We start from the raw sequence: 27,431 nt of genomic DNA, 5'->3' as shown, positions 1-27,431 counted from the left end.
GAAGCACGCGATCAGCTGGTCCTCCCTCCCTCAAGTCGTAGAACTCGCGTGCCATGCCAAACGGGGGTTGTTGTCCCTGTTGTCTGCTCCACCTCCAAAGGTCGATACCCCAGGGGGTGTAGGGCCAGTCGGGCCCATCCGGTGAGCGGGCACCCTAGTCGGGTAAGGGGGGGTTGATGACTTCGGACTCCGCGTCCGAATCACCGTCATCGCTGGGTTCATCCTCAAGGTATTCTTCGGCTTCCTCTTCTTCCAGGTCCACCACTGGCTCAGCAGGTCCGCCCTCGACTTCCGCCTCAGGTTCCTCTTCAGACCCCTCCTCAGGGTCTTCTTCAGGTTCCTCTTCCATCCATCCGTTATTCCCCTGATTAGGGAAATACGGATCTCGAGGGTGATGGAAGCCGGCCATACTGTCTGCAAGAGTGTATAAATGTACTAATATTATTCCTAATATGTTTTAATTATTATGTAAATTGAGTTGATGTTCTCTTCTTGGTAACAAAGGGGTATGTTTTTAGGTTTACCGACCATCGAGGTTTCCCCGGGGCATGTAATAGTTGTACTTCGGAGAAAACGTAGTTGATCAGGCTACATTCACCCCTTAATACAACTAGGAACAGTCCCGAATTAACCGAGATGTCAGTATTATCTTATTTGATTTGGTATTATGTTCTTTTTCCTATATCGCATAAGTAAAGATGTTTTATCGTTGTGTTTTATTTATTTTGTTCAGAGTTGTTTTAGTCCCTCTTTGGTTTATAGTTGCATATCAATGTGTGGTTAGATATGCCAGTTCACTATAAACAGAGCTCTGATACCAACCTGTCATACCCCCGAACCAGACGGCGGAAACGTCCGAGGGCTCGCGTGACTTAAATTGAATATCATCACAATGGTCATATATGAAACACAACATAAACTTCACCATGCATTAATACATAACAATTGACATTGTTCACATCCAGTACATTGTTTAAATATTACATGTCCATAGCATCAATTGTTCGAGTGTTTTCAAAACATAACATCCTAACATACTTGATATTACCCTTCAGCTTACCTGTTACCTGAGAATACAAGTTATTTTGAAAAACGTCAACATATGAAATGTTGGTGAGTTCATAAGCAGGGTTGTGATAAAAAATGATTTGCGTAGTTTATAAAACCCAAAAAATCCGATATTTTCTGAAAAGACAATTGTTTACCAAAGGGTGAAGATCCATAAGTTGGTGCGTGAATGATTTCAAAATGTGTATAAATGGGAAGTGTTGTATTATAGTTATAGAAAAATACAAGCGAGTGGTGCTGATTTCCTCGAAAAACCCGATGTTTTCCGATAACATAAAATATAATTTTTTTCAAATTGTTATACCGCTACACGAATGATTTTGATTACTTTTCCTTGATTACTCGGATAGTATTAGATTTATTTAATTTCGTGAGTCGTTATAACCATGCATAATAATGACTAGTTCGTCTGTCTTGGCATCCTAATGAACGCCGGAATTGATCTTAAGATTTTGTCACCCTAGACTGGCCGAGTCTAACTGTAGCGAACAGCTGAGGTGTGGGGGAGTCACCCCCGTATAGATCTATACACAAACTCTCGCTCTCCTTCCAGGAGACTTTGATTATAACTACAGACTACGAACGACCCTTAGAGGTGTCGCCCATTATTACTCACTTAATCCAAACTAAATTGATTACTATTGATTAACGACCTGTATTTGTTTACTTGAATTGAAGGTAAGCCTAACAAACGAGGATAAGAGGATTACAAGGTCCTGTTAATTACGTGTGTTATTTAAGGCTGTTGGTTATACGAAGGACGCATTGGCCCATTTCATATTTGATTTAATTTAGACCTTACTAGCAATGCTAATGGGCCACCAAGGCCCAATAGCTTATATATGCCATTGAGGGTCCCTTAAACATGTAATTGGGTCACCAGAGGCCCAATAAACATTTATTATTAGTGTTAGGCCCAAAAGTCATGTCAATGGGCCACGAAGGCCCAATAAGCATGATTAGGATCTTTCAAGCCCAACTATTTAGATATTTACTTGTTTTAGGTATAGTATAATTGTTGGAAAGTTTGATTGAACGATTGTTATCTTCGTATCGGCACGAGGCCGGTCGGTTGTTTATAACGATATTTGGAATTATACGTATATTCATCTTTCTATTTTCATGAGTTGTAGTTTGGTATTTTTGACTCAAATATCTTAAAAACAAAATAATTGGTTCAAAATGTTGGTTTGACCTTTTCAGCCATTCTTTAATAAAAATAACAATTTTAGTCCCTTATTTTGAAAAAGAAACATTTTAGGCCCTTAAACCATTTTCTTGACATTTTTGACCCATAAACTTGTTTAAATGATGATTTTAGTTCAAAATTTACTCTTTGGCAGTTTCAGCCCTTCCAGTAAGGAATTTTTCAGTTAAAACCCAAACCTTTCGCAACTTTTACAATTTTGGCCCAAAATCCAAAAAGTTTACATTTTTGATCCTTGTTTGGAAAATAAATCATTTTAACCCCTGAATTGGTTTTGTTTACCCTTTTTACCCCCTGTTTTGAGAAGTTTATCATTTCAATCCCTTGAAAATTATGTTTTTCGCAATTTTGAGCTCAATGGGCCGAAAAACCCAAAAATTTGGCCCATTAAGCTACAAATTACATTTCTAGCCCTTTAAAGAGTATGATATTCATAAAAACATTTATTTTTACTGTTTTGACTCTTTTAGTCCTTAAGAAAACCGTGGATGGCAACTCTCAACTCAACTTTTAATTGTTTGACAAATTTAGCCCAAAAATGAGTTTTATGTTGCATTTTGTTTATTATGACTTAAGCTAGGAACTTTTCTTGATTTGTTCAATAAAAGTATATTAGATCATGTTTGTTTCCTCTTTTGTGTCATAGATCTCGAGATTTCTTCCCTTTTTGTTACATATTTACCACATAAACACATAAAATCACACATACATACATGAAATCATACATAACATACACATACACATAGATCTACACATTTTACTTGTATTCTCCCCCATAAAACTTGTGAAAACCGAAAAGAGAGGGGTATGAACTCACCTTTTTCTTGTGGATCTCGGTTTTGAAGAAGAAATGAAAGAAATTGGTGAGATTTTTCGGCCTAGTAAGCTTCTTGGAAGATCTTTGGCTTAGATGTGTTCTAAGAAGCAAGATCACGAATTTTGTATGAGTTAAGGGAGATTTTTGAGGTAATCAAGAAGTTAAAGTATGGATCAAACAACAACTTACCAAGGATTAGTGATATTAGGAAAAGATCTTCTTGTAGCCCCTTGTGAATCTTGAAATTTTGGAGGAAAAGTGAAGGAGTTCTAGAGTGAGTTTTGAAGAAACTTTGAAGTGGTGATGGGGTGTGTGTGTGTTTCGGCCGAATTAAGAGGAGGGGAGAGAAGAGAGTGTGAATTGAGTTGACATGCATGGAAGTATGAGATTTGTGCATGGGTTTCCAATGGACAAATATGAGGTGGCATATAAAAGTCAACTCTTCCCCCCCCCCCATTTTTGTAGTTGAGCCGAGAGAGGAAGAAGAAAGAAAGAATTTGGGCCCTTTTTGTGCTTAAATCCATATTATGGCCCATTTTGATGATTTTTCGACCCAATAGGTCTTTGGAGATGGTTCACGGCCCAAAACAATCAAAGTACGAGTTTTATGGCCCAAAAGGGCTAATTAAATTTGTTATGGCCCAATAAGAGTATTTTATTTCATTATAGGCCCATTATGGCCCAAAATGTTAAAATCAATGAAAGTGGGTCCAATTAGAGCTCATTTAAGAGTTCTAAGCCCAAAATAGTCAAATTGGAAGCTTATTGGTCCATTAGGCCCAATAAGAAAATCCTAGTCCAAAATGGACTTGAACCGGGATTTTTAGGGTTTCCAACTTTTGTTGACTATTTGAAAGTTTGTATAGGGTATTTGATAGGATTTTTGTTGTCATTGAATAAACACCATACATGTTTTCTAGTTTTAGCCACAATGTCATTCTTTGTTAAGTGTTTTACAAGGTATCAGAATTCCTGGTTGTGACAAAAGGTTTTCTATGAAGGTTTCCAAGAGAAAGACATGGAGGTTGATAGCTTGGAACGCCCGGACTACTTTGAGTGAATCTAAAGGGCAAAGTCTAGCCAACGACTTTAAACAAGGGCAGCTTACCGGGAGGCAACCCAGGGGTATTTCTGTCTTTTCTTTAAAAACGATTTCCATTTCTTTGAGTTTTTGGTTTTCAATGTTCCAAATGTATTTAAACACGATTTAAAATCACCAAACGGACCTTGGGATGCAAAAACATTTCATTTGAATGAGAGGGAAAATTTTTGGTTCAAAAAGTGGAAGTGGCAATCAGAGGCTAACACGGCCCGTGTTCCCTTTGCCTTATAATGAACACGGGTCGTGTTCATCAAAGAGCAAACAATTCCGGAGTCAGAGGAGTACGCGGCCCGTGTTCCTCTTGGCTTATAATGAACACGGGTCGTGTTCATGCATATCTCAGGCATCCTAACCCCAACACGGGCCGTGTTAATTTGGCCTGTGGGAACACGAGCCGTGTTCACGCAGCAGAGCCTGTGGGTTTTAATGCTAAAAATCAGGATTTTTGCCTCATTCTTCCACACTTTCATTCTAAAACAGCCTCTCTCTCTCCCAAGAAAACCCCAAGGTCCGATTTTCATCAAAAATCCCTTGATTCTTCACGATTTGGGCTTAAATCTTCCAAGAGGTTTGATTTTCATCTTCCCCACTTCATCTCCTACATCTAATACACCATCTTCTTACACTTTCATGGTGGATTTAGGGGTTTTTGACAAACCCTAGGTCCGAAATTTTCTAAGAATTTTGGTGTTTTTGTGCTTAAATCTTCATGTAGGCAAGCTTGGGGAGGTTGAAGAAGGTCTTTCTCATCAACAACAACGCATTTCCACTAACGATTCGGTAAAATCTTTCCAACTCTTCACTTGTGGATTTTGTGTTTGTAAGGTCAAATTGCACTCATTTTGGTCGTATTGGACTTGACAATCACTTACAAATCACCAAGAACCGAATTTCCCGCGAAATTTTGGTGGTCAAATTCGTGTTGACTGGACCCGTCAACAGTTGACTTTTTGACCCGTTGACCAGTTGACTTTACCCCCAAATTTTGCATATGGAAGGTGAGAGTTCTAAACGACCTCGGCACACCAAATCGTCAGCCCGCCGTCGTAGGTCCCCATCACCGCCGCCCAGGTCCACGTCACCCCCACCTTCATCTCCACCCAATCCGGCACATTGTGGTGTGGTTTGTCGTGGCCCAATTCAAGCCGCCAAACTTGAGGCCTTTCTCCAACGCGCGCACACTACCCAACAATTCGCGCATGTGCCATCTCTCCGTGAGTTGCACATCTACAACCAAGTCCACACACTGTTCCGGAACATTGGATGGCAGGGGTTGTTAAAGGTCCACGAACTCAGCTATAAAGTTCCAACTGCCGAGTTCTTATCTTCATTTGATTTGGACCACGGTGTCCTAAGCTTCCGACTTATGAACCAAGATCATGCCCTGTCCTTAGAACAAATCAATGCTATAGTTGGGGCCCCCACAGAACACACCTTTGGCCCCAATGACCCAATCCCAGGATACAGTGATCTTACGTGGTGGACCGACCTTACGCGTCAGCTCCCCTATGTCTCAAGTTCTGCTAAGGCCTCATCTCTCATCCACCATGTGATGAAAGTGGCCCACATGATCGTTGCTTCACTTGTCGTCCATAGAGAATAAAGAAGCACCATTAGCGCCATTGAGCTCAAAATACTCTATGCGATGGCCCACCCGGACGATAATCTCATTCCTCACTATGGCTCATTCCTTTGTAACAAACTCACCCGCCTCAGCACATCACGGTCCGACAAAATATCTTGTGGTGGCATTGTCAGTTTATTGGCCAAAAGTGCTCCAGTCCGGGCCCCATACCCCGTAACTCACCAACCCCTGCCCGGTGAGACCTACCTGACCACGGGAGTTTTAGAGTCTATGAGAATGTTTCGGGCGGAGGACGGGAACCATAATTGGACCGTGGGTCAAAACCACGATCCAAGGCTCCTCATCACCACGGAGAACAAGGATATCCTTGCCCTCAGGCGTCCTATCAATTTCACCGACTGGCAAATCAAGCCATATCTCTTCCCTGGAACCTTCACCAAAGAGGAAGAGGAGGAAGATGAGGAGAGTGACGGGGCGGCACCACAAAACTCCCCTCCCATGGGTGGTGCTACCTCATCTCATCATGCTGGATACCCATTATATCACCAGCAATATTTGGATCAATTCCAATCGATCCATATCCGCCTCGATACTTACCATCAAGATGTCACGAACCTAACCCAAAGTTTTTCCGCCTTCACCACTCAATATGCTCGAGATCAAGAGCGTCAGCGCAAACATGAGGAGGACTTTTGGGCTTGGACCCGAAATCCCAGCTACTATCCTCCTCCTCCTCCGCAATAGGTTGTTCCGCCCTCTCCAAGCATCGGGGACGATGCTTATATTTAAGCTTGGGGTAGAGTTGTACATTAGGTGCATTTTCATGTTCACATCCATATTCATGCATGCATTGTTTTAAAATAATAATAATAATAATAATAATAAAAATAAAATAAAATTTTACCTTTCTTATTTTCATTTTCCTTGCATTCTACATTTATAAAACCCAACAATATTTTTCTTTTCTTTCCTCAAGTTTTTGCATTCCATCATTTTCATGTACCATAAAAAAAAAACAAAAAAAAAAAACTTTATACGAGATGATGACACTCTTTATATACAATAGCTCCATGAAGTGGGAAATCGAGAGCTCAAATGAGAAAAAAATATTGAAGTGACCGGATAGTTGCCGGAAGTGTAGAATCAGCTATCATAACTAGGGGACCCAAACACCGTAATTCGAGACCCCGACCTTAGATAATAAAAAAAATGGAATATTGAAACGTTTTTGTGGGCGGTAATAACAGCTTTAGGATGATTTGCTTCTGAATGTTTAAAAATAATTTTTATCGGCAACTCTGAACCCACAGAACACGGACCTATTTGTTGACACGCATTACCCTCGCGGTGACAGAGAGCTTAAGTATCAGATCCACACAGTCAAGAAAGAAGAAAGGGTACAACTGTCACATCCAGTACCCCAAACAGAATTTCAAGTGCCAAAACGAAGAAACTTTCAGAAAGTCAAAAGTTGATTTAAGAATTCAAAGCTCAAAATGAAGATACAAATCCAAGTTCAATCAAAATCAAAAGCCGCCTTAAAGTCAAATCTGGCGAATGAAGAACTGTGTGATATGATACTTGTGGCTCTCGAAAAAGTGAAAGCATAGGAGCTGGGCCCCTTCGGGTGGGCTCACTGTTTCAGCGAAAGCTGATTCGCCATGACGGGTCCTTAAGGATGCGTCGATTCTGATTCTTGGCCATCTAGTCTTAAAGACATGAGATCCGGACTGTGTTATTTTCGCCCATAAAGCTAATTAAGGTATGAAGTTTAAATAAAACTATGGTTGGATTATTGGGTTACACCGTTTAGGGTCTTCCTCACTTTGGGAGTCTGTGATATGTGGAAGGTAGCAGGATGGTCGCTTAGGTATTAATGATTGGAGCCCCACTGATGTAAGGTCTGATCGTATATGTCCATATTTATAAAAATAAATAAAAAAAGATTACTTGTGTTCTTAAATTTTTCTTTGGTTCATTTTTGTCCTTAATTATCCTTTGTACATATGTTTCTTTTTCATGGTTTTCATTGCATGCATTCATTCCTAGCCTTTAGGATCTTTCTGTCCCTTTTTGTTCTATGTTCCTTTTTGTCATCTAGAAATCGTCCTGTTTCGTCTGATTCTTGTTCTTCCTTGAGGACAAGAAAGGTCTAAGCTTGGGGAGATTTGTTAGGTGCATTTTGTGCACTTTTTTTGCACACCTTTTAGTCCCATTTCATGCATCTATTTAGCATAACTGTTCTTCCTTTTCTTGCATTGCATAATATTCATGTTAGTCTCTAGAACAACCTTATTTGCATACTTTCATGTCTTTTTCAGGTAAACCGGAGCTTGGAATGCTCTTTGGGAGGTGCCGGGAAGCATTGGTAAAGATTTCGGGATGATCGGGCGAAGAACAAAAAAGTTGAAAAAATCAAGTTGGGAGTCGGAGTCAGAAGGGTACACGGGCCGTGTTGGATTTACACTGCAAAATCAACACGAGCCGTGTTGACCAAAAAGGAAAGCTGTTGACCAAGCTGAACACGGGCCGTGTCCTTTTTGCCCTATGCTGAACACGGGCCGTGTTCGACCCAAGAAAACTAACTTTTGGCAGTTTTTCTATTTTTCATATTACGGGAAATTGGGTCATTTGGGGACACACACAACATATCAGAGCATATTTTGAGAAGGGAATTCGAAGGTTATTGCAAGGGATTGATCTATAATCATTTGGAAACACTATTTCTAGCATTTTGTAAGTTGTAATCACACATTTTTCCATATTTTGTTCTTGTGATTTGTTCTTAGTCATGTGTGGCTAAGAAACCCTAGTTTCTAGTTCTTGTTCAAAACATGTTGATTGCTTGACTTGAAGCATATGATTTGATGTTTGATTTGTGATTCTATTCTAGTGATTATGTTTTTGTTTAAACTAGAACCCTTAAATTTGATTTGTGTTTGATTGGCCACTTTCATGAATTGAATTTTTGTGCAATTAATTAACTTTTAGGGCACCTAATCGTTCTATTAAGTTAATAATTCGTAACAAGCAATAAGTTTTCTTATTCTAAAACATATATCACATGTTTTCACACTTCCGAGCGTATGAGAAGAAATGAACATTATTAAGAACGTGTTTAGGTTGAATTAGTAAAGTTAGGTCTAGTCAAAGAGCGTGTTTTGGTTAGATAATTTGGCAAGCGAGAGGTGTTAGAGCGTGTTAATATCTTTCAGTACCAACTTAGAATAGCAATCTTGAATTACATCAAGTCATAATCAAGTTGAACAACAACATTGAGAACTAGAACTGGAAGCACTTTTACAACTTGCTTACAAATCTATTTCATTTTTTGCATGTTTCAAAGTTGATTGTTATTTTCATTATTTGACCTTTGTAAACAAACCCCCCTTTGTGACCAAAGTACCTTACGCAAAGAGGTATAGACTTTTATCACGTGTCTTTGTGGTTCGACCCTGCTTGCCTTGTACTACCTTTTTAGTGCATTAAAGCAGTGTATTTGGAGTCTGTTGTACCCCTATTATTTGTTGGGTTTGACACGCCTAACAGTACCTTATGTCTCAAAATAAACATAATTGTAGCTAAAAGTATTAGAAATATGTACAAAATAGATGACTAAATATGCACATATCATATTCTTTTAATAATTTTTATAAGTTCTTTTTATTCTAAAAATACACAAAAAATGAAATAGGATAACATATTACTCTATTTTCTATTTTATTTTTAAATAAAAAAATAAGTTTATATTAGAGATGGTCTAAATAGATTGTTAAAACCTAGGAGTGAGGATATGATAGATAGGGCCCAAGTGAAAGGGTCACTTGTCTAGACCCGTTAGTCCGTCTTTTCCACAAACTGGGCTGGGCCGGGGCGACTAGATTTTATGCACATGCCGCGCGCCAGCAACAACGGATAAGAGTTTCCTCCTCCATCACCATCGTCTTCACCACTCTCTCTTTCTCTCACACTGATTGCTGTCGAAATGCTAGCAAGCAGTAGCTTCCATGGCCGACCTTATTCTCACTTCGCACACTCAACAACTAGTAGAGACAACAAACCCCCTATCTCCTCCTACTCCCCCCTTACAAAACCCCACTCTATTCCTTCTGTCTGTGCTTTTCTTTTGTCGAGAAGAATAACCTCGAATCGGTTCAAAATACGGGCTCTAAATCGCGAGTCTAATGGTGACTCAGTCGCAGAAAAAGAAGCAATACCGTTTTTCCCTCACCGCCATTCCGTTAAAATTCCCGTCGGAGATAGACACGTAAGTTGGCCATTTCAGTTATGGTTTTAAGTTATTTTCGAATTGCGTAGGGTTGTGAATTTTCTCGGAAATGAATTTAATATATTGGATTGCTAGGTTTAGACGGTAGATACTAGCAAGGTGAAATTGCATTCCGGTGTGTGGTGGTGGTGTAGTATTGTGTTTTGTTCTCTATTTTTTGCCTGCTCAAGCATTTCCTTTCTTTTATGCGACACACTCACACGACCTTGTGTCTTACGAGATTTGAACACCCAAGGTCCCAACTGAGTAGGATTTTATATTTTTGCAAGTTTGTTTAAATTTGTAGGAAACCGGTTTTGATGGTCTCTGAGGAATTGATTGGTGCGTTCCATGAAAAGGGACTACCATTTTCGGTTGCAAATGGCCATCAAGTTCCAATCTTTCCATCAATCAAAAGAAGCCCACGCTTATAGGTGGAAATAATTGCATTTCAATGTGGTGAACTGGCGATATAGCTAACAGTTGCCTTAATACTTGTCAGTTTTGCAATTTGAGGGGTTGGTTCCATAGTGGAAGGGTAGAAATGTATTTGATTTTAGTACATATATCTCTATCCAGTGTGAACTGTCTTTAAAGTGCTAGAAGTTATTTTAGTTTGTTGGTTCATAGGTAGATGAACTTTATATTAATCATATTGTGTAAACATGGTGGCAGCAATGGTTGTATTGTAAAGCTTAAAAGTATCTCTCATTGTCCCTTATAGCTATCATATGTGTTCCTACTTTTGCAGATAATAGTTGAGACTGGTCAAATAGGAAGACAAGCTAGTGGATCTGTTATTGTAAGAGATGGAGAAACGGTAAGTATCAGGGAAATAAATGTGTTTATATTTTGCTTTGTATCATGTTATGTTACGACAAACGGGATTGCAGAAAAAATGTATTTTCAAAAATCAAAATAGGTATTGTACATTTTGGAAATGCAAGTTTATGATGCTATAATAATATCTCTGAAAAATGGATTATTTTATTTATGCAGATTCTCTATACATCTGTTTGTTTGTCTGATACTCCAAGTGAGCCTTCTGACTTTTTCCCTATGTCTGTAAATTATCAAGAACGTTTTTCAGCAGCTGGTAGAACTAGGCAAGTTTATCATGCTTTTTTGCTTTTTTAATGTGTCAAAATTAACTAGCAATGCCTAAAGTTACTGTTCAATATCATTTAATACAAATATTCTGATCTTTATTTCTTGCTTCCAGTGGAGGATTTTTCAAGCGGGAAGGAAGGACAAAGGACCATGAGGTATTAGTTTGTTCTTAAATCCCTCAATAGAATGACTCTATTTGTTTTCAGTTTTTTGTATTTACATTTTAGTTATTCTGAATGGTATTTATTACTGGGATACAGGTACTTATCTGTAGACTAATTGATAGACCATTACGCCCAACCATGCTCAAGGGCTTCTACCATGAAACTCAAATACTATCATGGGTATGTAGTATGTACTTTCCCAATGGTCAAATATTAAAATATCAGTTTTCTTTCTTCTTTTTGAGAATACTTAATGAATTTGTAGGTTTTGAGCTATGATGGTCTGCACCCCCCAGATTCTCTAGCTGTTACAGCAGCTGGAATTGCAGTGTAAGATTCATCAACAAATTAGCATTGCTTCTCTTAGATCACATCATCAGTTTTTATAATTTCAGCTACCTAATTATAGTTAATGCCATATTATGTACAAACAGAGCTTTGTCAGAAGTGCCAAATACAAACACTATAGCAGGAGTTCGAATTGGTTTAATTGATGATAAGTTTATCGTGAATCCAACAACCATGGAGATGGAAAATTCAAAATTAGATTTATTGTTAGCAGGGTCAGAAAGTGGGATATTGATGATAGAGGTTGTTGTTAATTCCTCATCATTTGAATTTAAATACATAGTCAGTTTGGTAGTTACTCATTCTGACACTAGTATTTTATGTTTCTGACTTTTATCTATTTTAGGGTTACTGTGACTTTCTTCCTGAAGAGAAGTTGCTTCAAGCAATAGAAATTGGCCATGATGCTGTTAGAGCCATATGCAAAGAGGTGGACAATTTGGTAAAGAAGTGTGGGAAACCCAAAATGCTTGACTCAATTAAGTTACCTCCACCTGAGCTGTATAAACATGTGGAAGTACGTGTCTCTTTTCATCTTTTTGAATATATTTTTTTTATTGATTTTATATAACTGATACTATAATGCTTCAGGAAATTGTTGGTGAGGAGTTGGTCAAAGTGCTGCAACTTAAAAGCAAAATACCAAGAAGAAAAGCACTCTCATTGTTAGAGGAAAAAGTTATGTGTATACTTACTGAAGAGGGTTATGTTAGTAAAAGTGAAACTAGTGTTGGTACTGAAATAACTCCAGACATGTTGGAGGATGAGGATGAAGAAGAGGAATTTGTTGTTGATGGTGAATTTGATGAAGGCGATGTTCACATAAAACCAGTCTCTAAAAAACCGGTTCCCCTGGTATCATTTCATTACCATTTTTACCCTTTCTTTTTGCTAGTTTATCACCTACATGATTACTAATTATCCCTCTTTCCTATGTAGTTTTACGCGGAGGTAGATGTGAAATTGGTGTTCAAGAGTGTAACATCCAAATACCTTCGAAAACGAATAGTGGAGGTATGCACGTTGACCATGTTTTTATATTACAAAAGTTTACAAATTGGCCATGTTTTTTATATTTTGTATTTCTTGATTAAGGGAGGAAAAAGAAGCGATGGAAGAAGTTCAGAGGAGATACGTGTTATTGACTCAGAATGTGGGTTACTTCCTAGAGCACATGGAAGTGCTCTTTTTACACGTGGGGAAACACAGGTTTGTGCTAAAAACACAAGTGTTGTAATTTTTATCATTTGTTCCTCATAATCTATTTTTTTCATGTCTCTTGTTTTACAATACAGTCGTTGGCAGTGGTTACCCTTGGGGATAGACAGATGGCGCAAAGAATAGACATCCTTGCGGGTGTAGAAGATGTGAAAAGGTTCTATCTTCAGGTATGTATCAGTATGACTATTTTTTTTAAATCTTGGATAGATGTTATTTTGCAACTTCTGTAGAGCAGTTAAGTTGATAAGTTTCCAAATTGTTGAATATAAACTATACAACAGTATTCATTCCCACCATCTTGTGTTGGGGAAGTTGGGCGAATTGGTGCACCAAGTAGAAGAGAAATTGGTCATGGTACCCTTGCAGAAAGAGCCCTGGAACCTGTATTGCCTTCTGAAGAAGATTTTCCATATACTATACGTGTCGAGAGTACCATAACAGAAAGTAATGGATCTTCAAGGTGCTACACTACTACATATATAACAAATGCATTTCCATGAAAATAAATATTTCCAAAACATTGTTTGACATTCATTTGTTATGTATGATGGATGGTCTCTGATAGTATGGCATCAGTTTGTGGGGGATGCCTAGCATTACAAGATGCTGGAGTGCCATTAAAGAGTCCTATTGCAGGTATAGCAATGGGACTGGTTTTGGACACAAAGGAATTTGGGGGAGATGGGACCCCACTTATTTTATCTGACATCACTGGCTCTGAGGATGCTTCTGGAGATATGGACTTCAAGGTCTATTATTATTTTTTTTTAATAAAATAAAGGAAGGATAGGGTTTTATGAACTTACCGAATTTAATGATTGCAGGTTGCTGGAAATGATGATGGAGTAACCGCATTCCAAATGGATATAAAGGTAGGAGGAATCACTTTGTCAACAATGAAGCATGCTTTAATGCAAGCAAAGGAAGGGCGAAAACGTATTCTTGGTAAAATTTATATAAAAGATGCCAACCATCATTTGACATGTTTGTGTTGTCAGTTTGCATGATTATGTTTTATGTTTTTTTTTTCAGCTGAGATGTTGAAATGCTCACCTCCTCCTTCAAAGAAGCTTTCCAAGCATGCTCCACTTATTCTTGTAATGAAGGTTAAACCTGAGAAGGTTAATCTTATTATTGGTTCTGGGGGTAAAAAGGTGAAGAGTATTATTGAAGAGACTGGTGTGGACTCTATTGACACACAAGATAATGGAATAGTAAGATAAGCATGACATAGTGTGCTTTTTATGCCTGGTGCTTTCATGAAATCTCATTTCTCACATGTCTGAATGGGTATGTATTATTGCAGGTTAAAATAACTGCAAGAGATATGGCAAGCTTAGAAAAGTCAAAAGCTATTATCAGTAACTTGACCATGGTTCCGATTGTTGGTGATGTATATAGGTCTGGAAATGAATGGTTGACATTAATTTATTATGTTAGTTTATACAGGATTATGTATTTGATTTTGTGTTGGTTGGTTATCAGGAATTGTAAAATCACATCCATTGTTCCTTATGGAGCTTTTGTTGAAATAGTACCAGGGCGTGAGGTAGAAATGAAAATTTGTGAATTTACATGATTTTAATTAGTAACTTTTTATTTATTTGAATTTTGAAAATTGAAATGGAATTTTACTCCTGTCCACTCCATTTCAGGGACTTTGCCATATTAGCGAGTTGAGTCCAGATTGGCTGTCAAAACCAGAAGATGTAAGGGTTATATATATATATATATATATATATATATATATATATATATATATATATATATATATATATCACCTCCTTGTATTATTATAATGAATAAATATTCATGAGGTGCTGGTGTTGGTGTTGGTGGTATGATGAATTTTATTTTAATTTGGTTTTCAGGCTTTTAAGGTTGGAGACGTTGTTGATGTGAAGCTGATTGAGGTTTGAGTTTTGTTTCGTTGGGGGTTGTTTAAGGATGATTATATTTAAATTAGTAAAATTGTGATAATATACATACATTACAGATCAATGAAAAAGGGCAACTTCGTCTAAGCCGAAAAGCACTGCTTCCAGTTCCAGAGGGGAGTACAGATGGTGCTGCGACAAAGGAGAGTGGGAGCCCACAGAAATATACAGAGAGAAGCAAATTTAGACGAATGGGTGATGGAACAGGAGAAGAGACTTCTTCAGGTCAACGCAAAGATAAGAGCCCTGAAGGCGTGTTCATCAAAAGATACGTTGGCTCCGGCTCCGGGTCCCGCAAAAGCGAGCAAAAAACAAGCACCACCAAACCTGATACCCCTGCTGCATCTGCATCTAATGAAAGTGGAAATACACTAGTTAATGGGGAGGCTCAAGTTAATGGATAAAAGTGCAAATACATTTGGTAAAAGAGTAATTTCACATGAAAGCTATTATGGATCAAGACCTGCTCTAGAACTAAAAGGGTAGAGGTACCAACTCATTAATTTTATAGAAATGTGACACGAAAAGTTTCCCAAAATAGAAACATTATCGTAAGGAGTTAATGTTAATGAAAGCTTGACTGGTTGATTATTTATGTTGCCAGGAGGGAGGAGGTGTCATCAGCCAAGAAGGGATGCGGGAATTTGTATAAACTAACTTAAACAACATTTTTCACAACAACATCCAAAGACCGAAGTTGGGGTGGGGGGACACTAGAAACTCTAGTTATAAACCAAACCAGCTACTGACGCTGCTGTATTTTTGTCTCAGAAACCAATAGTGTGACTAACTTAAGCCTGTTTGTTGTTGTTATATTGTGTTCAATCAAATTGGTATTGGTGCATGCGTATTGCAACTTCCGCCAATTATCATTGTAGTCATACAATGAGATTAGGGGTGGCAAATCGTGCTACCGTTTCGTGTTTCTGTCTGACACGACACGACACGACAAAGTTTTTTGTAACACGAACACGACACGACACGATGTTGTGTTTTTTTTAACTAATACGAAAACGAACGAATTAAAAAACGACAAATACGAAACGACACGACAAATATAACATATACTAAAAACTAATTTATTTAATGAATATTTTATCAAATATAAGATCCCAGCTAGGAAAATAATGTGAACTGGAGAGTTGTAGATTTTCTATTTTTGTTGTCTATTTCCTACATTTACTTTAAAATGAAGATATGATTGTTGACCATACATGCGCACAGGCTATTATAGAAGTGACATGGCCTGTTATTTATCCTATTAACTTGTACATTAACGGTGTGTTTGGCAAAACTAATAGGTTACTAAAGTTAGTTTTTAAAATTATAAAATTGTGCTAGGTATTGGAGATTTTCTTAAAAGCTAAAAACTAAAAACTAAAAACTCTTAAAAGTTTGTTATCAAAAACATCCTAATTCTAATACTAAACATTCTAAAGGGCTTTTAAGGTGACATAATAATGTCGTGTCACCAAAAGCTAAAACAAAACATTTTTAAGTTTGAAAGTTCAATAGCAAAATACACAAACTAAATAAATAAATATATAACATTATTATTCATGTCGTTGCTCTAAAATTTGCGTTTAGTGTATACACAATATATCACGAGATTAGAATGTTATTCTAATAATAATAGTAATAATAATAATAATTTATAACGAAAATTTGATTATTAATGCCTAGAAACATGGCATTTGATTATGTTGACGCTTCATATGAAACAAGGTGTCAAATGAGGATACATAAGTTAAAAGCAAATAAATAGAATTATATGAGACAATGTCTTGTCGTTTTGTGATATATATATATATATATATATATATATATATATATATATATATATATATTCGGTGTTGTTTGATCTAACGTTTGATGGTGAGCCGCAAAATGATATTTTGAGAATAATGTTGACAAGTCAGATCAAATCAGTATAGGTGTATGAACATCTATTTTTGCAACATCTAAAGTTCTTTCAAATACTCTTAATAACTCTTAGGATGCAGATGAAAATAAGCGTATGATAGTTGATAGATCTTTGTTGGAATTATAAGTTGTGCTTGACAAAGTAGATGTGCCTAATGAAAAAGAAACACTCAAAATGAAAATAAGAGAAGGTGGACAATAGGTAGTTTGTTGACATATTCCGTATTCCCCCATTGGTAGTTATTCTACATTTCTACATGTTTTGAGAGTACCATGTCGTGATCAAGATATAATTTACACATAAGTTTGGTTAATCTATAATCTTCAGTCAACCCAAAAAAAAAAAATGAACCACATGAACTCTCTATGACAATTCGGGGTTTGCATTTCGATGGTAATGATATGCGATATGAATAGTTGCATGAGAAACAAACAACTAATAAACAACCTCCTAAACTATGTGAATTATTTGCGGTTTGCATTAACAGATGCATAAGAAATAAACGCTTAAATAAAACCCCTCGTGAGCAACACGAGTTATTAATGTGTACATGTAACACTTAAAAGCTCGTGCATGTGTTTGGCCATTGAAGTAGCCGTAAGATTTTCACGATGTAAACATATTTACTTTATAGTCATGTTCTTCATTATTAGTATGAAGCTACCAAATGAGAATGCGGTTGATCATAAATGGTGAAATCAAAAAGTGTCATTGTGATGACAAAATTAAATTATTTACTTCTCAGATTTCTTTAATTCTGATAGAAAGTTCTCTGGATGTCATAATTTCAATCTTTGTGTAATAACTATCTTGGTAGTAACTGTAATCGATTTATATTATTGTTTATTTCAACTACATTTAACGTGATATTTTTACACGTCACAAGAAAAAACTAAATATTTTAGATGGATAAACGGATAACTAACTTACAAAGCTATAAAGATTTGCTTATTGACATGCATAATGAGTTGAAAGATATGTAGTCGGAACTGAAGGAAACACAATTAAAGTTAAAGAAAAATATCGTAAACTAAACCAATAGATTAATGTTGGAAGGATATATGTCCGAACCTGAGGAAATGTAGTTTTAGTTAAAAAGATGAACCATATTATTAGTTTGAAGTTGGAAGAATAGAAGTTTGTAGACACGCAACTTACTAGGATTTTAATTATGGTCATAGTAGTTTTGATATTGTGTATGAAAATAATTAAAATGGTTTTATCATAATCGTTGTCATTGGAAAGTTTATTATTTAACTATTGATCATTGGAAAAAAAGTCCCAATATTTGCGGAAAAGTTACACTTTAGTCCCAAGATTTTTTTTTTGAACGAAAAAGTCCCGAAAACCGGCAAAAATTTGCAGTTTGACCATTTTTGACCGGTTGAAACCGATACCAAGTTAATTTGGGACTATTTCGTAAACTAACCCAAAATATTGAGACTTTTCTGTAAAAAAAAATATTAAGACTTTTCAGTAAACAAAAATATTAGGACTTTTCTACAAACAAAATCATTATTATTATTATTATTATTATTATTATTATTATTATTAAAAATATAAATAGGAATACTATTTTTTGAACTTGTTATTATTAATATTGTTACTAATAGATATAAATGCATTTAAATGAATAAATAATATTAATGACATTGTTTAAGGTTGGAGGTGGAGGAGATGGTGATGCTTTTAGCATTGAAATCGTGAATGTCTGCTTGTATATTTTTACTTTGTATATGGTCAAATCACATTTGTTATTATTGTTTAATAAAAAGTAATAGAAATAATTCAAAAGTATTAATCAAAATTCAAAAGTATTAATCCAAAAAACATATCCTATTACTTTTTATTAAACAAGATATTGTAATTAATACTTTTGAATTTTGATATGGGCTATGTATGTAGATGTTTGTAGTGGATCTGTTGAATTTGGAAAGTAATCCTTCTACAAAGTAAAAATATAGAAGCAAACATTCATGATTTCAAAGCTAAAAGAATCACCATCTCCTCCACCTCAACCCTTAAATAATATCATTAATATTATTTTTTTCATTTAAATGCATTTATATGTATTAGTAACAATATTAATAATAACAAGTTCAAAAAATAGTTTTCTTATTTATATTTTTAATAATAATAATAATAATAATAATAATAATAATAAGGGTTTTATTTGTAGAAAAGTCTTAATATTTTTGTTTACAGAAAAGTCATAATATTTTTTGTTTACAGAAAAGTCCTAATATTTTATGTTAGTTTACGAAATATCCCAAATTAATTTGGTACCGGTTTCAACCGGTCAAAAGGGGTCAAACTGTAAATTTTTACCGGTTTTCAGGACTTTTTCGTTCAAAAAAAAATCTTGGGACTAAAGTGTAACTTTTCCACAAATATTGAGACTTTTCTAAAGATTTCCCTTCATCATTTAGCTATAATCAACAATCCACATCCAACCCATAAATTTTACACTAATCAAGAACACACAAATCACAATGACGACATACACGATTTGGGCCCATTGCCAATGGCCCCTTTAAAATGGCTCCAAGAACAACCCCTTTACTGCTGGCTTGCTCATATCATTTCCCGCCAGTTCTTCACTATCACAATTCATACGCACACATCCTCTCCGTCTCCTTGAAAGATGCTTTGGGTGGACAAATACAGACCAAAATCTCTGGACAAGGTTCTTGTACACGAAGATGTCGCTCAAAATCTCAAGAAATTGGTACTTCTTAATACACCGTCTTTAACTTTCTGGAATTTAGATGTTTACCCTGAAAACTAGGGTTTCTCATTTAGATCGTTGTGATTTTCATCATATATGTATTAGGTCACCGAGCAGGACTGCCCACATTTACTCTTCTATGGCCCATCGGGTTCCGGGAAGAAAACCCTAATTATGGCCCTTCTCAGGCAGATGTTTGGGGCTAGTGCCGAGAAGGTCTTTCTAAAATTCTATCTCTTCTCTCTTTTGTTTAATTTTATGTCCCTCTAATCGGATGATGAAAATGTCTGCTCTTCCTGAATTTGATTAATCTACAGGTGAAAGTGGAGAACAAAACCTGGAAAGTTGATGTAAGTATCCCCCTTCTGAATTATTTGTTATTTCTGATTATGCATAGGTAACTATCACGCAGTATATAACAAGATTGAAACATGGCTCTTTTGCAGGCTGGAAGTAGAACTATTGATTTGGAACTCACGACTCTTTCAAGCTCCCACCATGTGGAGCTGAACCCAAGTGATGCTGGATTCCAGGATCGGTACATTGTTCAAGAAATCATTAAAGAAATGGCAAAGAACAGACCAATTGACGTTAAAGGAAAGAAGGGTTTCAAAGGTTTGCAAACAAGTATTCTTATATATATGTGACATCTGTCCTACCAATATGCTCATGGTGTTTCATATATGCTGTATCAGTATTAGTACTCAATGAGGTTGATAAACTTTCAAGAGAAGCACAACACTCTCTAAGAAGAACAATGGAGAAGTATAGTGCCTCATGTCGGTTGATTCTATGCTGTGACAGCTCATCAAAGGTTACTGAAGCTGTTCGCTCTCGTTGTCTTAATGTGCGAATAAGTGCACCAAAAGAAGACCAGGTCAGTATTTGCAGTTTCATTTTTGGTAGGGATGAATAACTGATTGATTATACATAGGAATATTAATAGGGATGTATGCCAAACTTGTTTTTTATTCAGATTGTTAAGGTTCTGGAATTTATTGGCAAAAAGGAGGGGTTACAACTTCCTCCTGGATTTGCTGCTCGCATAGCAGAAAAATCTGGTCGGAGTTTAAGGAGGGCTATATTGTCATTTGAGACGTGTCGTGTCCAACAGTTAAGATCAATTATTTCTTGTGTTTTTATGTGGTGTTATTTAAAGGAATGCTAATATGAGACTTTTTTTTTATTCTCATAGGTACCCTTTTACTAATAATCAAGTAATCCCCCCAATGGACTGGGAAGAATATGTATCTGAGATAGCAGCTGACATCATGAAAGAGCAGAGCCCTAAAAGGTTTATATCTTGTATCTTTATACATATCATACACTATATGTATATGCTTTCATTATATTTTCTTACTTATTTTTATGTGTATATGTTTATATAGGTTGTTCCAGGTTCGGGGGAAGTTGTATGAGTTACTTGTGAATTGTATCCCTCCTGACGTTATATTGAAGGTTATAATCGCTCCTCTCATAGAACTAGTCTGAATTTGATTTTGCTGTAATTGAAATTGAAGATTTTTGTTGTTATGATTCAGAGACTGCTTCACGAATTGCTGAAAAAACTAGATTCTGAGTTGAAGCATGAGGTCTGTCATTGGGCAGCATATTATGTGAGTTCACTGTTCTTGCTATTGTCCTATTAAAGATTTTCTAAAACCATTATTCTCTTAGTATTGATATATTTTATTTTATTTTCCTTTTTAGGAACATAGGATGCGGCTTGGACAGAAAGCCATATTTCACATTGAAGGTACATCAATCTATTCTCTTTTGAATTTCATAATATTTTATAGCGATTGCTATCAACCATGCATGCAGTAGACTGAATTGGTGCATTGATTAAGCTTTTATCTTTTATACCTCCTTGATGTCATAGCTCATGAGGGTTGTTTGTGTTTATAATAAAATGGGGAGTAGCTTTTGGTTGACACATATAGCTCAAAATTGTTGTACTAACTTTTTCTTAAATATCTAAAATACCCTTTAGTAAAGTTAAAGTAAAGAAACCTTGTGGATCCAAATTAATTACCTTTAGTTTATTTACAATGATGATAAGGGGTAATATGTAACTTCAGCCCTAGAACTTCCTGAAAAAGGAAATGTTGCAACTTTGAAATGAAAAGATTGATGTTTTATTTCTGTCTTGTGATTTGCAGCATTTGTGGCCAAGTTCATGAGCATCTACAAAGGCTTCCTAATTGCGACATTTGGCTGAGCTCAACCATCATGCTTTATGAACCTCATATGCTTCAAAAACTTCAATTGACTTGTTAAGAACACCCCCTTCCTTTTTGTTTTGGTATGTTGTTTTCTACTTAAACCATCTTTTGAGGTTAGGGAATAGATTTTGTAATGGAATGTAAGAACCTTTCTATGTCAGTTGGAAGTTATTGCGACTTTTATATGTTGACTAAAATCATGTTCTTCTGTTAAGTTTGGTTTATAAATTTCTTTGTTTACGCTAGAATTTTGAGATGTCATATTAATTCAACTTTTATTAAGTCAACAAATGGTTCATAAAATAAGGAATTCGGATATTTGGAAGCACCCCGAATCATCACAAACAAAGAAATATTACAACCATCCTTGTCTTGGAAGCCTTTGTACACAAACTTGTGTAAAAGAGGTTTTGAAAGATATAGAGAAAAAACATGATAGAGAGAGAGAGTAGATAGAGATCCACAGAAAACTGGATTGAGCAAAAAATTCTGATCTGAATTGAAAATTGGTTTAAACCGAAACCAGATTTGCCAAATCTGGATCATATTAATCAGATCTACCGGATTAGGACCAGATTCATATTCTGCGACTGCAGCCGAATTTGACCCCAGATCAGAAACTGGATTGGCCCGAATCTGGATCCAAATCCACCCAAATCGGATAAAAATGGTTCGAATCCGGATTAGGGCCGGATCAAAATCCACCTGAAACTGGATCCGGATTAGGTCGGATTCGGTGTTTTTGCACCTACTGAAAGAAGGAAAGGATAATAAAAGAAAAAGTATTGAAAGGGAGTAAAGAAAAAGAGCCAAAAAAAAAAAAAAAAAAAAAAACTTCTACAAAGATGAATTGGCCAAGCATTAACACTTTCTGTCAAAGAAGCGACTTGTTTAAAAATAAAGGTAGTTAAAATACGTAGCCAAAAATGAAGTTAGTCCGCTTTGTTTTCAAGAACTTTTTTCCCAGAGAAGGTGATCTTGTGAATTCGCAGACGGATTGATCATTTTGTGATACTTGTTGAAAAATGATAATTGAGTGAAGAGAAGGTCTATGAATGGTAATGGAATGTATGAAAAGATGCACTACAGTGTACGGGTATTATTAACATTTGGAATTTAGTTTAAGACAAGGGGATCTTTTGAATATAGATATTGGCGAGTAGCAAACATGCTATCAAAACAAGATTTTATGGATTCAGATAACAATACTTAATAAGGATGTAAAACAGATTTGATGATTGAATGATTGATAATAATGAGTTATTATGGATTAATGATGGAAATTGTAATTAATGAGGGAATATCAACATCACGTAATACATGATTGATGATGATATTTGATTACATAAGATGAAGAAATATATTTAATTTCTCAATACAATATTGATTTGATAATGAGGCAAGTGGCCAAACTATGTCTGCCCCTAGAAATGTCTTGTAGAGTTATAGTTAGTGTTGCCTGTCAGAGTCAGACTGTCAGTTGTTGAACATGGACGGTGGTTGCTGGCTTCAGAATGCAGTTTAGTTATGGTATGTGTCAGGAGTCATGTTCTGATTGATAATGGACACTATCTGTATGTATGTAGTAGCCTGATTGAAAGTAAACTGAATTTTTATCAACAGAAATAAATTAACAGATCTTGTCAAGGTAAAACACTACAATTCTTTCAATTACCGTAGAATTATTAGAAAGAGAAATTATACATTACATTGGAATTCCCGACAGGGAATTCCACAACCCCTAGTAATAATAATAATTTAATAAGTAAATACATATATATAAATAAATATTTACATCAAATGAACATTTCCCTTGGCACATATATTACAAAAAGCTTTTTAAAGTACAAGTGTTACTAATTGATGCCAAACAATCTGAATTAAGAATTCAAAGATTCGGCACTGCTCTTGTAAATTTCATCCACATGAGCTGCAGGCACATAAACTGCATGTTGCAGGGAGCTATGACTCCGCCCATAAATCACATACACAAACACTCCAATCACCAGCCACACCGATACCCGCATCCATGTATCCGCCCTACAATATCCCAATCATATCATATCATTTATCAAATAACACTTTTTTTTTTTTTTTAATATATCATTCTTAAAAAACTAATATAAATAAACTCACCCAAGATTTAGCAGCAAATATACATTGATGAGAATCGAAAGGATAGGCAGGAGAGGAACAAATGGGCATATGAAACCTGAACACAAATAACTAATTCTTAGAATACATATATGGCTAAATGCAAGAAATAACAACACACTTGTATTTTTTCTATATTCTCCTTCAAAAAATCTACCCAATTGTACTTACAATTATTTTCTTATTAGGGTAAATTCTACTCGATTATATCTGTGAAAGTTGCTATGTATTTTGATGAAATTGCTACAACTGGTTCATAGTAGATTGTTGTAATATGAAGAAATGAAAGTAAGATGCTATAATGAAACTATTTCTTGCATTCAATGAATAGTCAAGTATATATCAAATCCAACAGAAATATTACCGCCTGAGTGCCCAAAATTATGTCTGGCATCATCCTGGTCTATACAACTTAGCACACCTAGACCCAATAATAACAGAAGTCCACCAACTCCACATAATGTCAACCGAAAAGATCTGCCGATATCATACAACCAACAAATTCAATAATCCATCATCACAAATCTGACTTTTTGACCAGAATCCCAAAAAATCTTTAATATGGGATTTGCTTTTTTTTTTTTTTGATAACACAGAAATTAGAAATAAACCAACCTAGGAATGCCAAGATTCGAGGCTGAATATGTAAGAATCAATGCTCCAATACAAGTAAGTATTATAGCCCACCCTGCAATATTTCTTCTCTTGCTTTCCTTGCATTTGGCTGCCAAGATTCACATAATTTTACTATATAGCTTTTTAATGAAACATCATCATTTAGCAAGTAAGGAATCTGGATTATAAACCTTGAGCTGATATTTTAGCAATTAGAGGATATTCAGCTGATGCTTCTCCTTTTTTAGATATATTTTTCTCCCCAGTCTGACTTTTGCTAATCTCAACATCAATTTCCTCGGTTCTAACGTTGTTACTATAACGCAAAGAGACCAAATCTATTGCTGCTTGTAGTGATGATGGAAGTGGGACCTCATCCGGTGGGACATACCTAAGTATCAACACTGAAACTGCCACCATTGTAAATGCTAGAAGTGTACCTACACTCACCTGCAACATAAATGAACTTAAACACCTTGTTCAATATTTATACTTATGGAATCATTTCAAGAAAAAAAAAGATGCCACATACCATCCCTGCCAGCTGTTCAACATCCATGGCAAATGCCAAGGCAGCAGCAATCACACCAGTCAGAATCGTGCTCTTCACTGGAACTTGTGTGCGTTTATTTACTTCTGAAAAGAATGATGGGAGTAAACCGTCTCTAGACATTGCCATCAAGATTCGTGGCTTCATAAAAAGAAAAAAATTCAGTCAGGAGACCAAAAATCAATAGAAACAAGTGTTTTTATATTTCATGATCAAGAAAAGATGGTTACTTGAGGCAAAAGTGAACCCATAAGAGTTGAGCATAGAGCAGTGACAGCTCCAATTGTTATGATATACCTGTGAAGTAATTGATTATTAGCATATTGAATCCGACATTTATTTATTTTGTGCACATTGATCATTACTTACACTGCCCATTGAACACCATGACTTGCAAATGCAGAAGAGATAGGGGTGTCAGGATCCATGGCATAATATGGCACTAAACCAACAATCACTGCAGACACCAACATATATAACATGCAGCATATAGATAGTGCAGCTCCAATTCCCAAAGGCAGATCCCTTTGAGGGTTCTTCACCTGTACAATTCCTTCATAAGGTTAGTTTAGACATTTGACAAATACTAGTCATATATGTTGCAATTTTCAAGGGAGATGGAGGGAGTAGATATATAGATGATCATGTACCTCTTCTGCTGTGCTGGCAACTGAATCAAACCCTATGTATGAAAAGAATACTGTAGAAGCTCCAGCAAGCATCCCGTCAACTCCAAATGGAAAGTACCCAACAGGAAGTCTATACCCAATCCATCCGCTTTTGAACCCTAGATATCCACCCGCTAAAATAATAAAGATCATAGCACATATGTTTGCAGTCGTGACCACTGATTGCACGAAAGTGCTCTGCAACATTCAAATTTCATTAAACAAACATGTTTAAAATCAACAGTTCCAACACAACTTAGTGAAGAAAAAAAAGATCTTTGGAAGAAAATGAAGGAATACCTCTTTGATTCCAACACATAATAGCCCTGTAACAATAAACACCAAGAAAGCTGCACAAGGGTCGACCACAATACCAAGCGAAGGAATAGAATAGCGTGCAAGAAAAAATGGTAGACTATCTGGGCCCCCAAAGAGCAATGCCTGAACGTAGGAGAAATGCCAATTAAGTCCAGAAAGTAGTATCATTGCCTATTATTTTCATATACATACCAGATTAGGAGAAATGCCACGAGCAACTGCAGATCCTCCAATTGTATATTCCAAAATCAAAGCCCATCCGATTATCCAAGCAAGACTGAAAATTAGAAAATGGTAATATCAGCATTCAAGATTTTTTACAATATCATAGCTTATTAAGAATTTGAAGATGAAGAACCTACCCTTCTCCAACACAGATGTAGGAATAATGATAGGCACTTCCAGCTGAAGGACAGCGACTTGCAAGCTCAGCATAACAAAAGGCAGAAAGAGCAGCTGCTATACCAGCAATAAGGAAAGAAAAGGCTAAAGCAGGGCCAGAATGTTCTCTAGCAACTGTACCCACAAGAATGTAAACCCCAGCTCCGATTGTCGAACCAACACCTGATAAATTTCGTAATCCCAATATTAATACAGATCTTTCAATATTGAACGAAAACGAGAGGATTTCAGAATTTGAAGTATGTATGATAAAATAACAGAATTCTCTGTTTCGTTTTTGTTTACCTATGGCGATGAGATGCGCAATCGATAATTCCTTAGCCAATTGATGATGGCCTGTCTCTAATGACTTCGAATGAACCGAATCAACCCGTTTCCTCCTCACCAAACTTCTTAACCCTGACTTTCCTCCATTACCAATAGCCCCCTGATTTGACTCAGCAACAAAACCCATCAAATAGAAAACCCAATCTCAATTACAGACAATTGGGTATCGGAATCAACGCTCGGTTATCAACGGTATCTGAGTCTTTTTTGTTCTCCGGTATTGGTTTATTTGGTCACGAATCTAGAAAACCTGCCAGCATAATAATGAGAAACAGAGATCTAGCTATCTATATCTTAGATTCAAGATAGATTCTTAAAGATTCAATCCTTCCCCCTAATACTAATAGGGATGGATTGGCTGGCAGATTTGGGTAGATATCAAGACGCAACCAAACCAAACCAAGCCTTGCGTTGCGTATCAATGGAGAAAGCGTCAGGATGGTTTGTCTGGTTATATGCTGGCTCTGTATTATAAATATAGGCACTGTTGTTATTGGATGAACCGGGCCCATTATGGGCGGGCGGTCCTGAATTTTCTATTGTTTGTTTGTGTAGTCTCTTGCTCACGTTCATTCATTCCTAATCCTCCTGCCTATTGCTTTTTCATTGATTTCTAATATTATTTCCTGAAAAAAAAATACAAAACATGAAAGGATTGTTTTTTGGTCATTTCACACATCATCATTCAACAATG

General features: G+C 36.2%; 3 protein-coding genes across 4 annotated transcripts; 2 read left to right on the top strand and 1 right to left on the bottom strand.

The window, feature by feature from the left end:
* Window positions 1–9,688: 9,688 nt before the first annotated feature.
* Window positions 9,689–15,670, top strand: RIF10 (polyribonucleotide nucleotidyltransferase). 2 transcript variants are annotated; one of them, XM_079080214.1, is made up of 22 exons: window positions 9,689–10,046; window positions 10,798–10,866; window positions 11,046–11,152; window positions 11,269–11,311; window positions 11,417–11,500; window positions 11,586–11,650; window positions 11,755–11,911; window positions 12,015–12,185; window positions 12,260–12,523; window positions 12,608–12,682; window positions 12,764–12,877; window positions 12,964–13,056; window positions 13,171–13,349; window positions 13,455–13,638; window positions 13,714–13,834; window positions 13,922–14,103; window positions 14,196–14,290; window positions 14,375–14,438; window positions 14,545–14,598; window positions 14,761–14,802; window positions 14,886–15,308; window positions 15,431–15,670. In XM_079080214.1, exons 1-21 carry the CDS (start codon window positions 9,765–9,767, stop codon window positions 15,228–15,230), a joined length of 2,790 nt encoding a protein of 929 aa, XP_078936340.1. In that variant the 5' UTR covers window positions 9,689–9,764; the 3' UTR covers window positions 15,231–15,308; window positions 15,431–15,670. The 2 variants fall into 2 exon arrangements, with proteins under 2 accessions (XP_078936340.1, XP_078936339.1); XM_079080213.1 differs by having other exon boundaries at window positions 14,886–15,314.
* Window positions 15,671–19,255: 3,585 nt separating this feature from the next.
* EMB2775 (ATPase family associated with various cellular activities (AAA)) lies at window positions 19,256–21,951 on the top strand. The gene is made up of 11 exons (XM_079080212.1): window positions 19,256–19,478; window positions 19,584–19,694; window positions 19,796–19,828; window positions 19,925–20,093; window positions 20,174–20,355; window positions 20,455–20,591; window positions 20,674–20,772; window positions 20,867–20,936; window positions 21,020–21,094; window positions 21,189–21,234; window positions 21,641–21,951. The coding sequence occupies exons 1-11, from the start codon at window positions 19,395–19,397 to the stop codon at window positions 21,697–21,699; spliced, it is 1,065 nt and encodes a 354-aa protein (XP_078936338.1). The 5' UTR covers window positions 19,256–19,394; the 3' UTR covers window positions 21,700–21,951.
* A 1,392-nt stretch (window positions 21,952–23,343) lies between these two features.
* LOC145160848 (cationic amino acid transporter 3, mitochondrial-like) lies at window positions 23,344–27,215 on the bottom strand. Its single transcript, XM_079080210.1, has 13 exons — window positions 26,696–27,215; window positions 26,371–26,572; window positions 26,201–26,285; window positions 25,991–26,131; window positions 25,673–25,888; window positions 25,392–25,564; window positions 25,253–25,319; window positions 25,005–25,163; window positions 24,664–24,922; window positions 24,473–24,581; window positions 24,222–24,334; window positions 23,840–23,915; window positions 23,344–23,743 (listed from the first exon to the last, which is right to left on the bottom strand). Exons 1-13 carry the CDS (start codon window positions 26,862–26,864, stop codon window positions 23,584–23,586), a joined length of 1,929 nt encoding a protein of 642 aa, XP_078936336.1. The 5' UTR covers window positions 26,865–27,215; the 3' UTR covers window positions 23,344–23,583.
* Between the last annotated feature and the right edge of the window lie 216 nt (window positions 27,216–27,431).

The sequence above is a fragment of the Lactuca virosa genome, chromosome 2, assembly GCF_052849685.1.
Source record: "Lactuca virosa cultivar CGN04683 chromosome 2, Lactuca_virosa_CGN04683_v6, whole genome shotgun sequence".
In the NCBI taxonomy this organism is placed as follows: domain Eukaryota; kingdom Viridiplantae; phylum Streptophyta; class Magnoliopsida; order Asterales; family Asteraceae; genus Lactuca; species Lactuca virosa.
The sequence above is the reverse complement of the archived record's forward strand: the minus strand, read 5'-3'. Positions and strand labels throughout refer to the sequence as shown.